Here is a 15733-nt window from a genome sequence, read left to right as displayed (position 1 = left end):
GAGACAGGCAAATACGCATTTGTATAGTGGACCTGGGTAAACTCCGATGCCATCCTTCATAGAAAAGAGTCATTTCACGATGCCCAAAGAAACAGCAAAATAAGCATGTTATTTAGTATATGAAAACAAGATTTATATAAAAGAGTTGAAAAAGTTACTTATATTTTCCAGCACAGGGGTCCAAAAGCTACCTCTCCAACTCTCAAATGAGTATTGTTATCTCAAGATATCAAAAGACATCAAGAAACACTTCTTGACAGTAAAGAAAGGTTCATTAGCATGATTTTGTCCCTTGTTTCCCCCCCGCTGTAATTAGTAGACAACTTCAGATTTTACTAGTGAGTAACAGCAATGAACCAGCATACGGTATAGCTGGTCAGTTTCATATTACCTAAATATTTAGTAAAAAATTAGGCCATTTAAAAAAACCAAGTTAGAGTTTCAGAGGCCCATTTTGGGCCTTTTAAAGAGTAATCCCCCAGAGTTTTTCCTGTTCTTTGTTCTTTTTCACCATAAATCTTAGGACCAAATGTCTGATTCTAATTTTTAAGTGCTGTTTGTCAGTCTTTTCATTGCTGATTTCTCCAACATTCTTAGAATAAGAACACTGGTTTCCTAGAAAAGTTGCAGCAATTACACATGACTTGGACGTAAACACTATTTTCAAGTCATAAGATGGTATGAACCTGAAAAATTTGTAAAACTATACTAATTCCTCAGTAAGTTTACATTTCAATTACTGCAAGACTGAAAGTCTTTAGGCCGTATCAGCCGCACTACACAGGAAATTATATCCTAGGAAGGCTCTGTTTTAAAAATAGCCAAAGGAAGAAAGGAAAATTGCCAAAATACACAGCTCTTCCCATTTGTTTTGATTTGAACACTGCATGTTTTATCAGGCGCAATCTACCAGTTGCAGGCTTACGGGGAACTGTAGTATAGTAGTTAGAGTGGGAAGAAGTAAATTAACCGATGCTGTTTGCTTTTAGAAAATAGTTTTGAAGTAGGTATCTGCAGAATTAGGTCATAACCAAATACAATTCAAATTTAACATTTGTATGTTTTTTTTAACATTTTTGACATATATGTAAAAGTCATCATTTTTCTTTTACCCATCTATCCATCCATTCAAAAAATACTGAGTAACTATCATGTACTTTTTTATTTGTTTGTGTCGCACTTCCCAGGCAGGCGCTTACACTGCTGAGCTAAATCTCCAGCCCTCATGTATTTTTTTAGATATGAGAATTTAACAATTAATGCAACAAAATCCTTCCCTATGGATCTTATCCTGGTAGGAGAGATAAGTGTATACTATGTACATAAGAAATGTAACAGCAAGTAGTATAAAGATTAAAAATATAGCAGAGCAACTCTAAGACAATTAACTTTACCAAGAAATTACCAAAACAAAACCAATTTGGATATAATTACTAGATTGGAAATTTGGTGAGGACACAGTTCTGATGAAACTGATAGACTATAGAGTTTAACTGGATAGCTAAAGTTTTTGTTTTTTCCTCTAGTATGGATTGAATCCAGGGTCTTGCATATGGGTAGGCAAGCACTCTACCACTGAGCTGCATCTCTAGTCCTTTTTTAAATTTTAGTTTGAGACAGAGTGTTGCTAAATTCCCCAGAATGGCCTTTTATGAATGAATTTATGATTCTCCCGATTCAGCCTCCCAAGTGGTTGGGATTATGGACATGTACACCGTGGTTGGCAAGACTCACTCGGCTTCTTTTGACAGGTGAGTTTAAAAAAATATATATAAATTTTTATCAGCCACATTGGATTGAAAATACTTAAATATCCATCAAAACTTTACAGAACTTTCAAAAACTTCTTTTCAGTCTGTTTGATGGCTTATGGGTCTTGACTAGTATTGAGGAAGCTGCCTCATTTCCTTTGCTGGAAAATATCCATATTGTTGTGGCCCCTGAAAGTCTATGTTTGAATTAATCACAAGCACATTCACTGACAGTCTGTGAATGCTGTCTCAACATTTTTGTGAAGCTGGCATCCTCACTTATGTTACTAAAGGCAGCATGGTAAAATAAGAAGAATAAAACATTAGACATAGATCTCTGATCTTGCCTTTATGATTCACCCACACACTTTTGGGCAGATTTATTCACTTCTCCCGAGTTTGTAATATTGGAATATTTTCCTGGCCTATTGGATAGGGTTATTGGGATGCAAATAATGCCTTCCTCCCTTGTTTTAATCCCTGGGAACTATTAGTATTTTAGTTTACAAGGTAAAGGCAAAAAAAGGTGGCAGATGGAATTAAGACTGCTAATCAGACACCCTTAAAACAGGGTGGTTATCTTAGATTAATCAAATGGGCCTGATGTGATCACAGAGGTACTTGGGAGAGGAGAAGGGAAAGAACCAGAGAGCCAAGAGTACAAAAGGTCTCAGTGCAAAGCTGTTGGCTTTGAAGATGAAGGAACACAGACATGAGCCAAGGAATGTGGGTAGTAGGTAGAAGCCAGAAAAGGAAAGGAGACAGATTTTCTCCTTTCCTTTCTCCTTTCTAAAAGAAATTCAGTCCTGTAATCTCATTTTAGACTTTTGACCTCTGGAACTATACAGGAACACGTTTATTCATTTTAGGCATAAGAGTGTGGCAGACTGTTATAGCAGTAATAGGAAAAAATATGCAAAAGTACTTTGAAATTAGTGGGAAATTTTATATATATACATGTTATGTATATATATGATATTATGATTCCAAGATGACACCTCAACTTGTCTCTCTAATACCTTTGATGTTAGACAACTTGATTACTGAGAATTCTTCAGAATTGTCTCAGTGTTTCCTTTCAAAGGTCAATGCCTGCTCTTTCTCTTTCAGTGCCTGACCATTTGTTTTTAGCACTCACTTTGTTTGTTAAGCAGAGTTGATTACCGTGTAATTAACAAACCAGCTCCAGCCACTTGCCTTTCTGCTTCCCTAGATTCTGTTTAACTATTCATTACTCTGCTTTTCCCAGAGAAAGTTAAGCAAACTATTTTTGGAACCACAGTATTATAGCAAACTTACATAGTTATTTCCTACTTTGTTAATGAGTTATCTTCAGAAATAACCATGTAGGGGCTGGGACTGTAGTTCGGTGGTAGAATACTTGCTTAACATGAGTAAGACCCTGTGCCACATACCAACAAAAAAGGTATCATCTGCTAAAAGTTAACAATATTATAAACATTCCAAAATAAGAAGTTTCACATTTATTAAGCATTGGCCAGTAGTATATTCCACAGCTTATATTTTCATGGTGTCTTGAAGTAATGAGAAACTCCCATTTTTGTCACTAGAAAGAGAATTCCAATTAAACTATTATACAATGGGATAGAGTGTTATGTAGAAAACTGTGCAAGGTTGTGAAGTATTACTGTGTTGCAAAAGCACACAAATTGATAGTAATTTCAGGTCTACTCAAAGAAATAATAAAAATTTGGGGTTGCACTTCATATCCATTTTTTAAATTTCATTTTTTTAGTGGCTAGCTTTTTATTTTGTTATGCAAAATACAGGTCAATGACTTCTTGGAAAAGCAAAGCAAAACTAGTTCTTCACATAGGCAGCTTGAGAAACTGTCAATAGAAAACCTGGCTTCTAAAAGCTACAGTAGGGGCTGGGGATTTAGCTCAGCAGGCATAAGCGCCTGCCTTGCAAGCAGGTAGTCGTGAGTTCGATCCCTGGTACCGATAAAAAGGAAAAACACCCCCCCAAAAAAAAAAAGCTACTGTAAATCAGCCTTATAAAACAATACTTGAAATACTTATCATGACATATATTAAAATATATCCCAAGGCATTTATAAAATAAATTTACATTACTAGGATTTAATGTGGTTGTGGTTGCATTTCCTAGGACTATTTCATCAATATAGATCCAAGAGATCTATATAACAAAAGGATAGAAAAACTGCAGAGCTCAACCAAGTAACTTTACCTCTGCTAAATACATTTTACCATTCCAAATGATTTTTATATATATGCTTATTAGTTTTATATGAAAGTCAAAAAAGACATATGAAATTTCAATAGCATGTGTTAGTTATATAGATTTCACTCTGTTGTCCCCCAACTTCGAATATATGGAGTGAAAAAAGATGACATAAAGTGAACAAGACTACCATGCAAGATCGTTTACAAAGAACCACAGCTGTGAACCCAGAAGAAAAAAAAAGCAAGTATTCAAACAAATCCATATATATATAATTTTTTTTTTTTGGCCAAAAGAGAGAACAATTCAAATGTCTGTCAACAGACGAATAGATCTGGACTTAGTGCATTTTGTTTATCACCGCCCCATGGAATACTGTTTAGTCCTAAAGAGGAATAAAATATGAAAAAATTAGGCTAAGTGAAAGAAACCAGATGAAAGATCACATATTATATGATTCTGTTTGTATATAATATTCAGAATAGGGAAATCCAAACAAATAGAAACTAGATCGCTTGCTGCTAGTTGTTTGGGGATGGGAAAAGTGGATGAGGAGTTACCTGTCACTGGGCATGGAGTTTTATTTTGGTGTCATGGGGAACTAGAGAGAAGTAATATTAAATGTCGCTGAATTACTTACTTTGAAATAGTTAATATTATGTCATCAAAGTCACTCTCACTTAAAAAAAGAGCCATAGTTAATTGGTGTGAGTTACCTTAGAATTGACAGCTTTCCTCTATTGATTAACCAAAAACAAAGGACATATTTGTTGTTCTCTGAAAATTCACTCTGTCAAGCAGCAAACTATGCCAGGATTCATATGAGAGGAATGTCCTTTTCTATTAAACAGTAAAGACAAAACTGAGAAAGAGGAGAACTTATAGAATGATAAAAACAGTGAGTGAAAGCAAAGAACAAAAAGAATAGGGAAGAATAACCTGAAAGAAAGAAGAGTAAACTGAAAGAATAAAAAACTGAATTGAGAATTAAACAGTCTAATTCAAACAGAATTGTCACTATTTGCATAATTAAGCAATCAGAAAGTGATCGATGACATACAAAACAAAAAGGCTCTGAACAAAGAGAGATATGTTCTAACGTACCTACAAATTTATAAGGCTAGAAAAACCACATCTGTTCTCCAAAACAAACATACAAACATACAAACAAAAAGTCTCCCAGCCCTTATACTGGAATTTACAGACTAAATTGAGAGTTATCCAATTACTCATCTTGGGACCCACATGCTTCTTTAGGGGTCAACTGACCACGAACTATTTCTGAAGTTCCGCTTTGGAGTAGTCTTCAAAGTCAGTTTTTAAAAAAGATTAATTTCATTACTTCACATTTATATCACATTTTAATACAAAACATGAGTTCAGCTGCTTCTAAAAGAACAGTTTTTCCATTATTGTGTATTAATAAACTAAATGAAAATTAATTACTTACATATTCCTTCACGTTTTTTGTCTTCACAGTTTTGTATGAATAATATGCAGGATAAAGCATTCCAAACACCAGCCTAAAAGTAAAAAAGTAGAAGATAATTAAACAGAACAATCCTTGTAACAGCTCAACAAAATGTAATCTAATAGAAAATTAGGAAACCCATAACTTGAAATTTGTATAAATGCAAATTTCCGCATAAATCAACCAAAAAGTAAACTGAAAAAAACATTTTCTTTTCATTAAAAAGAATATTTCAGTATTTTAGAGAGCAGTTTCATGGAAATAAAAGATTTATTTTGAAAAAACTGACTTTTAAAACTTTTTTCCTCATTGCAAAAAGTATCCCATTGTTCCTTGAAGAACCCTTGGAAAATGTAGAAAACACCAAAAAACAAAACAAAACAAAACAAAACAACCTCAACCCTACTAGTCAGGGATAGCTACACATGATATTTTATTGTACAAAAGTCCATCCTTTATCCCTATGTGGCATACCTACAATATTACACATAGTATATATGGCTATGCACTCATACCATCTTTGTTGATGAAAACTTGGCTCTTCATGGCGCCAGATTTTTTTTTCATGTCACTAGATTGAGAAGCACTGGTTTTTACTTATAATGACAAAGCTGTGACATACTTGATATATTACAGTACATATTTATATAACTCTCTAAGCATTTGCAAAATGACTTTAAATGACTAATAGGATTTTTTTAGGGAGAGGTACCGGGAATTGAACTCAGTACCCTATGCTCGCCAGGCAGGAACTTATGCTGCTGAGCTATATTCCTGGCCTAACTAACAGGATTTAATTTAATGGTATTTCATATGTGCACCAAATCCCATACCCAAGATAGATATATATATGTTTTATATGTATGTGTGTTTTATACACACACACACACACACACACATACACACACATAAACAATACACACAGAAATTTCATGACATAGTACATAGGTCTTACAATTGGCAAGTTCATGTAATATTGAATTTTTGTTTTCAAATATATTAGTCTTTTTTTCAAGTATCAAGGATCAAACTCACAACCTTGCTTGCAGGCGCTTGTGCCGCTAAGTCCCCAGCTCTTCAAACACAGTGGTCTTAATGTATGCATTGCATTATACTTAATCCCCATAATTCTATATTTATGTATAAGCTTTTGGTTAGTAATCAAGTTCTTTCTATTTCACATAATACTGTGAAAAACACTAGCATTCACTTCATGATTGTGATACTGCTGCCTCAAAGGTTACACACATTTTCATCTACTTTTTATTTTTTGAGTAATTCCATCTTTTTTTTTTTTTTTTTTTTTTTTTGTCTTTTTCATTTTTATCGGTACCGGGGATCGAACTCACGACTGCCTGCTTTCAAGGCAGGTGCTTACGCCGCTGAGCTAAATCCCCAGCCCCACATTTTCATCTACTAACAAAGTAACTGAAAGTTGTTCCATTTTTCATTTTTTATATTTGCAAATCATAGGTGAAATTTTAAAAACTGCCAATGGGGGCTGGGGATTTAGCTCAGCGGCATAAGCGCCTGCCTTGCAAGCAGGCAGTCGTGAGTTCGATCCGCGGTACCGATAAAAAGGAAAAAGACAAAAAAAACCCCCAAAAATAAAAAACCTGCCAATGGAAAAAAACAGTAGCCTTGTAGTTTTACTGCACATTTCTGAATACTGGGAAATGTGAATGTTTTTCAAGCATTTTGTGTCACAGAGTATAGGATATATTTTTGTTTGTTGTTTCAAATGACCTTTTTATTTTAGAGCAAATTTACAGAAAAGTTGGATAGTAAAGGTAATTCCCACATATTTCATACCTAGTAATTAGATTGGTATAGAACATTCATCATAGTGATGTATTGTGCTGAAATATACACCGTACTTTATTCAGTTTCCTTAGTTTTTACCTAGTATTTCCACCCCTCCCTCCCCTGCCTTTTTCTTCTATTCTTTCCTTGGTTCCAAGATCTTATCCAATATAGGGTATCACTTTTAGATGTATTCTAAGCTCTCTTGGTTGTATCTTTCAGATTTTCCTCGTTTCTGATCTTGGTAATTTTGAAGAGCACTTGTCAATTACACCGTAGAATATTTCTGTTTGTTTGATGTTCTCCATTAGATGGAGGAATGGGTTTTTAAGGAGGACTAGAGAGGTTAATTACCATTCTTATCAAGTTGTATCAAGAAACTCATCACTAGTGACATTAACCTTGATCACTATGCTGAGGTACTGTTTTGTGTTCTTAATTCACTTCCCATCCCATACTTCATTCTTTGGAAGGAAGCCACTATACATACCTTACATGCTTGAGTAGGGAATGTAGCTGTACTTCACTGAGAGTGGAATGTCTACCTAAAGTGTTTGCAATGCTTCTATACAAGATACTTATCTATTCTTCCTTATTAATTCATTGACTTATTTACATCAGTATGGACTCATGGATATTTATTTTGTACTGTGGTTATAATCCAAAACCACTTTTGTGGTTATAATCCAAAACCACTTTATTTTGTTGTTCAAAGATGTGGTCATTGACAGATCCCCCCCCCCCCCGCCAGTTCCTAGGGTCAAACTCACGACCTTGTGCTTGCCAAGCAGGCGCTTATGCCACTGAGCTAAATTCCCGGCCCTGGTAGATCTTTCTGATAGCTCCCATGTCCCTTTGACATCTCTATTACAGTGAAGTTTGGTGTGTGTGTGTTGAGTACTTTCTGGCACTGTATGATGCTGTAGGTCCCATTTTATATTATTTCCTGCCCCATTCCTACAATCAGTCACTTCCTATTTTATTAAGGATTCTATTTGAGGGGGCTGGGGATTTAGCACAGTGGCATAAGTACCTTCCTTGCAAGCAGGCGGTCGTGAGTTCGATCCCCGGTATCGATAAAAATGAAAAAGACAAAAATAAATAAATAAATAAATAAATAAATAAATAAATAAGGATTCTATTTGAAACCAAGATTTGGGGTTAAGTATGCTCAGTGCCACTGTTTATTTGTTTATTTCTAGATCCTTCTTTGTCTACATGAACCAGTATTTTTGTAGGTTATTATTATCTTTTCATTGTGTTTATGAATTTGCCAAAATATACACTACTACCTTAGTTTGCTAGAGTTACTATAACAAAATGGGCTAATGGGCTAGGTGTCTTAAATAACAGAAATTTATTTTGTCAGTTCTGGAGCTTGAAAGCCCAAACTCAAAATGCCAGAAGGTTTCATTTCTTCTGAGGTCTTCTAGTTATGCCCTCATTAGTCAATCCTAGGCTGCATGTGTATCCTCTACTCTCCTGTTCTTATAAGGCTGCCAATCATACTAGATTAAGTCCCATCCCAAAAACATCATTTAGTTTAACCACATCTGTAAAGACAGTATCTCCAAAACAGACACATTCTGAGGTATAGGATGTTAGAATTTCAACATTTGAATTTGTTTTTTAACACAGAGAATTGAACTCAGAACCTCATACTTGCTAGGCAGGTGCTGTGCTGCTGTGTTCCTGGCCCTTGAATTTTAATATATGTCTGCAAACTTTTATATTGAATAAGTGATTGCACTTACATGTCTCTCTTACATTGAGTAAATACTTGCATCTTTTTCTATTTTTATTTCATTATTAGTTTTTCATGGGGCAGGGAAGAGGGCAGTAATTCCTGGAGCCTTCCTCATTCTTTATTCTACAGCTTTTATGACACCGGGTGAGAAGAGGAACCTAAGTACTCTCCTGGTTAGGATTTTATGGTTACCAAGTAGAACCCTCATCATTAACTACTTCTGCTTTATTTAACAATGCTGCCCTGTGAATACCACTTCAGTACCAACTCATAGACTCCTGTCACAGGAACTTTAGCTGTGCCACAGAGCCTAAAATTTTTCAATTTAACTTCATTCCCTACCTGTCCCACCTAATGGCAAAGAAACTTTTCAGCTTTGAACCTTCTATGATATAAATAAGATAATTTCCAGGTCTGTTGTAAGTTCACACTCACTGTTAATACTAGGTATAATTTGGTAAAAGAGCCATTTTAGTTAATTTTTACATATTGAAGTAATAATTTTAATCTATGTTGTATTTCTCTTTAGAACTTGGATATAATAAAGGTATCATCTTCCATTTAATCAGATTTAGTGCCATCAGATTTAGGTTCAACATGAGACTGATTCTTCATTTCTATCACTGGATAGATCTTTATTTTTTTCTTCTCCAGGTACAGCATTCATTCATTCTATAATTGAGGCTTGCTGGTACTTCTTTTGATTATAGAGTACATACATTCATCTTCCTATTTTACTTTCAATCTTTTTTTGTTGTTGTTTGTTTGTTTGTTGTCTTTTTCATTTTTATCGGTACTGGGGATCGAACTCACAACCGCCTGCTTGCAAGGCAGGTGCTTATGTCGCTGAGCTAAATCCCCAGGTCCTTTTACTTTCAATCTTATAGTCAATAATACTTATGCAGTCTCATCTGACATACTGGATTGTTTCCAACATGTTCCTTTGTGTCTCCTGTGGGGTCAGCCTTTTTGGTATACCTACAGTACTACCTTACCTAAAATTTCAGTAGTTCACTCCTGTGTCAGCGAGTCCGTGTAGGAGCTCATCAGAACATAATTTGAAAGTTAGGCTTCCATAAACTGTTTCAACATGGTTTGCATATTAAGCCTCTTGTACTTCTACTTTAATTCTGAAGTGTATGCTTTTTTTTTTCTTAAGTGTATGCTTTGTGCCTGGAATATATCTGTCTTAGTTATTTTTTTGTTGCTAGGACAAAATACTTGATACTTACAAGTTAAAAGCGTAAAGATTTATTTTATTTTATTTATCTATTTTTTATATCTGGGAGTCAAACTCAGACCTCACGCTTGCCAGGTGGGCGCTATGGCCATTTGGCTACATTCCTGGCTGCAGCTTTATTTTAGCTCAGTTTGTGTAAATTTTAGTCCACAGTTGTCTGGCTCCAAGAAAGGATGGCACAGCAGAGGAGAAATAGTCTACGGCAGGGCAGGCAAGAAAGGCAGGAGCCTGTCTTCCTTCCGTACCTTTTATATTGCATCCAGAATATGTGGCTACCCACACCCATGGTGGGGCTTCCCTCTTCAGTAAATCCATTCAGTCACACTCAGAACTAAGCTAATTCAATTAGAGGACTAATTCAGATAATTACATACCCTTAATTCATATTCACACACCCATGATCCAGGTACTTTCTAAAAGCCCCAACCTATGAGCACCACAGGCTTTGCGGTGACATCTAACAACATCTTTTCTTTATCTTTTTTCCTTTCTGCTCCTATCTTTTTTCTTCTTTTTTTTTGGGGGGGGGTACTGGGGATTGAACTTGAGACCTCACACTCACACTTGCCAGGCAGGGGCTTATGCTGCTGAGCTAAATTCCCAGCCCCTTTTTTATTCTTGCATCACATATTTCTCTCCAAGATTCAGTTCTCCTGCAAAAATATAACTTACTTTCATTTTGAATTTTAGAAGTATTTGTCAGGTTTAGTCACTTTGAATTTATTTTATTTTAAATTGCTTAACATTTTTTAGTATATAACTTTCTTGGCTATAGAAATGTTTGGTGTTAGTTGATACTGTTTTACTTTTATTTTCTAATTTCTACATAAATAGAGTAAGAGAAACAGAATACCCTGAATTTCTCTCTCTTGTAAGAATAGACAATAAGATATCTCATTTGGAACACGGGAAACATTAAATGTCTCAGTCAACAGGGGTACAAATCTAAGGACTGCCACCATTACTTCTGTAATGTGACTATTACTGGGTAATTTATTACTAACATTTGTAATATTTTCTCTAGTCTTTTAAAATGATTTTGGTTTATTTTCTTTAACAGTGGGGTCTACTTGAGACGTTTGCAGCCTGGGAGGTCAGGCAGAAAGCCAAAACATAAGCACAGTGTATAAAATAAAACAAAGTATATTTGAAAAGGCCACCTACAAGATAAAGTCAGGGTTTATAAAGAAAATATTTGCTACAAATAAAATTTCCCTATAAATTTAGTATTTTTTCAACCATAGTGGTAAGAAGAAATAGTTTATATTCATTTTCTTTTCATTTTATTTCTGCATTAAGGTGGATAACATTGCCAAAATACTCAAGATATCCCCATTGCCTAAAGTAGGTTTCCTTTTGCATTGTACAAAGGCGGGCTATGTTGAAAACCTTTACTATTTAAAAAATGGAAAACAGGGGCTGGGGATTTAGCTCAGCGGCATAAGCACCTGCCTTGGAAGTAGGCAGTCGTGAGTTCGATCCCCGGTACCAATAAAAAGGAAAAAGACTAAAAAAAAGAAAACAAAGCCTCTTAAGAGAATGTGACAGTCTTTGTATCAGTTTTCATTCATAGAAAATATTTAACAATAACCATTTTCTAGACAGATAGTCTGGTTCCATTCATCCTTCACCAAAACTGTTCTTGCGAATTACAGCACAGGTAAAGTGCTCTATGTACTAGAATGACTTCACTAAAACACAGAAGTTATTACTATCAGCTTGGTCTCCAATACCACAAAAAAAAAAGTATCTTTTCATAAAAATTGATTGAAATTCTTTTCTAAATAAGACCCTAGAAAAGGCTTACTATAGAGTTTTTAGAAGATGCAAAGTATAAAACACAGAAAATCACTATTAATTTCATTACTGAGTGAGCCAGTCTTCCTTTTCTTGTTAAAGAGTTTCCTAAATGTTTATCATAATTTTTATAAAAAAATTAAACATAACAGTCTCTCAATTGCCTCAAAATACAAAGTAGCATCAGTAGCAATTTAATAACAAAACTGATCAAGTCAAGTCAAAACCATTAATACCAAGGATTTAAACTGTTTTTTAATTTATTATTTTTATTGTCACTGTTTTATTTTTTCTCGCGGGATGGGGGTGGGGGAGATTGTGGATCAAACTTATGACCTTGTGCGTGCCAGGCAAGCGCTTGTGCAGCTGAGCTTTAAAAAAATGGAAAGTAAAAATAGTGTTACTATAACAAATCTCCATGTATCTATCATCTAGTTTTATGAATTATTAACAGTAAGCCACTCTTTTCCGGTTCTTTCTAAAACATTTTTTTTTTTTTTTTTTTGGTACCAGGGATCAAATTCATGACCTTGTGCTTGCCAGGCAGGTGCTTGTGCCGCTGAGTTACCTGCCCCCCCCAAAACATTTTTTAATTATTATTTTAAAACGTAATTAACATATGTTTAAGAAGACAACTAAGAAGCTGGGTGTGGTGCTGCATGCCTGTAATCCAGCACTCAGGAGGACCACCATGAGTTGGAGGCCAGCCTGGATATGTAGATCAGGTTGAACTACTAGAGGGAGACTTACCTTGAAAAACAAAAACAGAAACAAAACCAACCTAAAACATAATTTACAGCATAATTTAAAACATATTTAACAATTTAAAGCATATAGACTTTTATCTTGCCTGAATTCTATTACAGGGGAAAAAACAAAAACAAAAAAAATCAATGAGACCAGAGATTAACAACTGGAAGAACTAATAATAAAAAAATCAGATCACAAATCAGAATAATGGAAGACATGTGTACCAGGTTTCTTAGAATGAGTAACTCACAACATACATAGCACATACGTTCTCAAAAAGCAAACCCAATTGTAACGTTCAGGTTAAAAAACAAAACAAAACAGAACTCCATTTGTAATCCAGTTTATACCAGAGTTGCCAGAGACAAGTGAAATTCACTTAAGATCCTCTGGAGTAGGGACGACAACTATGCAGAAGTTTCTCTAGGCCCCATTCCTGTGATCAAGCCAGAGACTGATAGTTATTTTCTTCACTCAAATTCGGTTCGTGCTGGTCTCGGAATCCTTGTCAATAGGGCACCATATCCTCTTACCAGCAAAGAACAGCAGTTAGGTAGACTCATCTATCATCTTTTGTCATCCTAGTTCTAAGCATTTAACTCTCCAGATAGTGTATGGTAGCTCTGAATCAGGGACGATCACCAGGGAGCTGCTATATGTTATTCATGAATACTCCAGGAATAGTGCTAAGGGCAGTGTCTTACAGTAAGTATATTTATATTTTTCTATGCTCTTGAAAGTCTTTGCATCTACTATATCTGCATGAGGAAAACATTAAGTGTGCTGCATAATGTCTTCCAGGTTCCACATTTAGTGAGATCACACTGGTAGCTTGAAGTAGCTTATTGTAGTGGGTTTTTTACATCAGGAGGATTACTTAATCATATGAATAAGTCCTCTCTTCCCCAGTTGCTAAGCATTACCAACACACCACTGACAACATGTGTTTTAGCTAAGGAAAACACTACAGTATGCTTCTATCAAGACCATAGGATATGTATAGTCTGATGTATAGGAAGAACTAACAGAATTCAGTGAGCTTTTTAAAAAGGCACCTATTTTCTTTCTTTTTTAGTACTGGGAATTGAACTCATGACCTTGTGCTTACCACTCGGGCACTTAAGTGGCTGAGCTAAACCTCTAGCCCTTAAAAAAAGGTTATGATAATCATGTTTAGAGATGTCTTATACAACATTAAGGAGAAAAAAGGGCAAAATTCTGTTTTATATCATAGTTATTCAAATGCTGCTTGAATATCAGTCCTCTTGTATTAATAGACCATATTGAATTTTTCAAATGAAATTAAAATATTCACAAGAAACCCTAGAAACAGGCTTTTTTTTTTTTCAAAGTATTTTTCTCCTGGAAGAAAGGTGTCTTAGGAATCTTATAAACAAAAACAATGCAATTGGTTGGGAGTATAGCTGAGAAGCACTGTGTCTGCCTGCTAAGTACAAAATCTTGAGTTTGATTCCTTGTACAAAAAAAAAAAAAAAAAGAACGCAAGTAATGTGTGCCTGACATAATTTAATTTCATTGATTGTAGTATCCTCTGAGGATCCTAAATCCTTAAAAACTATTTGAAAACCATTCTCTATGAATGTGTCAGTAATTCCTAAATTTGTCTGTGTATAAAAATCAGCTTGGCATAAGAATATTGGAAAGTAGGGCTCAAGAATCTGAATTTTGGGTCAGGCATGGTGGCACATGCCTGTAATCTCAGCACTCAGGAGGCTTGGAGTTTGAGGCCAGCCTGGGCTTTGAAGTGAGTTCAAGGCTAGCTGGGACTGTAGTGAAATTCTGTCTCAAACAAAAAAAAAGATCTGAATTTCTAAATTATACATCTTCAACAAACAAAGGAGTAACAATATGATGCTTACTTTGATTTGGATTACACTGACTATGATTAAGAAATATGCTATCTTATGATAAACTGATTTCAGTCTAATTGGATTTGTTTTGTTTTGAGACTGTAATTCAAACTGGCCTTGAACTCACTATGGAGCCTAAATTGGCCTCAATCCCTTGTGCCTCAGCCTCCCAAGTGCTGGGATTACAGGCATGTACCATGATGCCTGGCTCTAACTAGATTTTTTAAGGTACTGTGACAGTCACTTTAGAGATCATAATAAATGTAAAGAGTTACAGAAACTAATTCAATTAAAAATATTTGCAAACAATCAATTTGTGCTCATTTATGCCCAGATAATTACCAGTGGTAAAAGGTCTAGTGACAAACAATGAGCCTGTATATATTCTTCCTGTGATAAACTTCTTAGGTGCGTCACCTTGCTTAAAAAGCCAATCAGAAAAAAAAAAAAAAAAAAGCCAATCAGGTACAAAATTCAGGCACAATCCCTGCCAAAATAACGTTAAACTTTTGTCTCATACACATTTTAAGTATGCTGTGTAAGGGGCTGGGGATTTAGCTCAGCGGCATAAGCACCTGCCCGGCAAGCAGGCAGTCGTGAGTTCGATCCCTGGTACCGATAAAAATGAAAAAGACCAAAAAAAAAAAAAAAAAAAAAAAAAAAAAAAAAAAGAATGCTGTGTAAGAATTGCTGCCAAGACTCTCTTCTAGTAGAGAATTCCCATTTAGTAAAATAATGGTTAAGTGGCTATAAGACAAATATGACAATTACACATAGCAAGAAAAGGTCAAACCCTTGGGGAAAACCCCAAATCTTGAATGCTGGAGCAAAAGGTACAAGTTTCAAACTGCCAAGGAGAGAAAAAAGTAAACACTGCTTTGAAAGACTTTATACGTGTTTTTAATAATAGTCCTCAGAAGCTATGAAGCTTGGAATTTCCATGTTGCCGGAGCTAAACTTCTAATTTTACTCCACAACTTTTAATTTGTACTCTAAAAGGAAAGCTAAAGATAAAACTGGCAGAAAAAAAGAAAACCACAGCAAATCAGACTCCTACTTCCTTATCCTCTACTTGTTTCCCCCTAGCCACACCCTTGC

The 15733-nt window shown here is 35.1% G+C and overlaps 1 protein-coding gene across 2 annotated transcripts in view; it reads right to left on the bottom strand.

Moving 5' to 3' along the window:
• The window catches only part of Reep3 (receptor accessory protein 3), a 97985-nt gene that overhangs the window by 43047 nt on the left and 39205 nt on the right, over positions 1-15733 (bottom strand). For both annotated transcript variants that reach the window (XM_063239547.1, XM_063239546.1), the window contains exon 2: positions 5407-5479. In XM_063239547.1, coding sequence (XP_063095617.1) covers positions 5407-5479 — 73 coding nt within the window. The remainder of the gene's footprint in view (positions 1-5406; positions 5480-15733) is intronic.

This window comes from Cavia porcellus, unplaced genomic scaffold (genome assembly GCF_034190915.1).
Source record: "Cavia porcellus strain 051 isolate PalLab524CR breed Dunkin Hartley unplaced genomic scaffold, mCavPor4.1 scaffold_28, whole genome shotgun sequence".
Lineage (NCBI taxonomy): Eukaryota > Metazoa > Chordata > Mammalia > Rodentia > Caviidae > Cavia > Cavia porcellus.
Note: the sequence above shows the minus strand (reverse complement) of the source record. Positions and strands in the feature narration are given on the sequence as shown.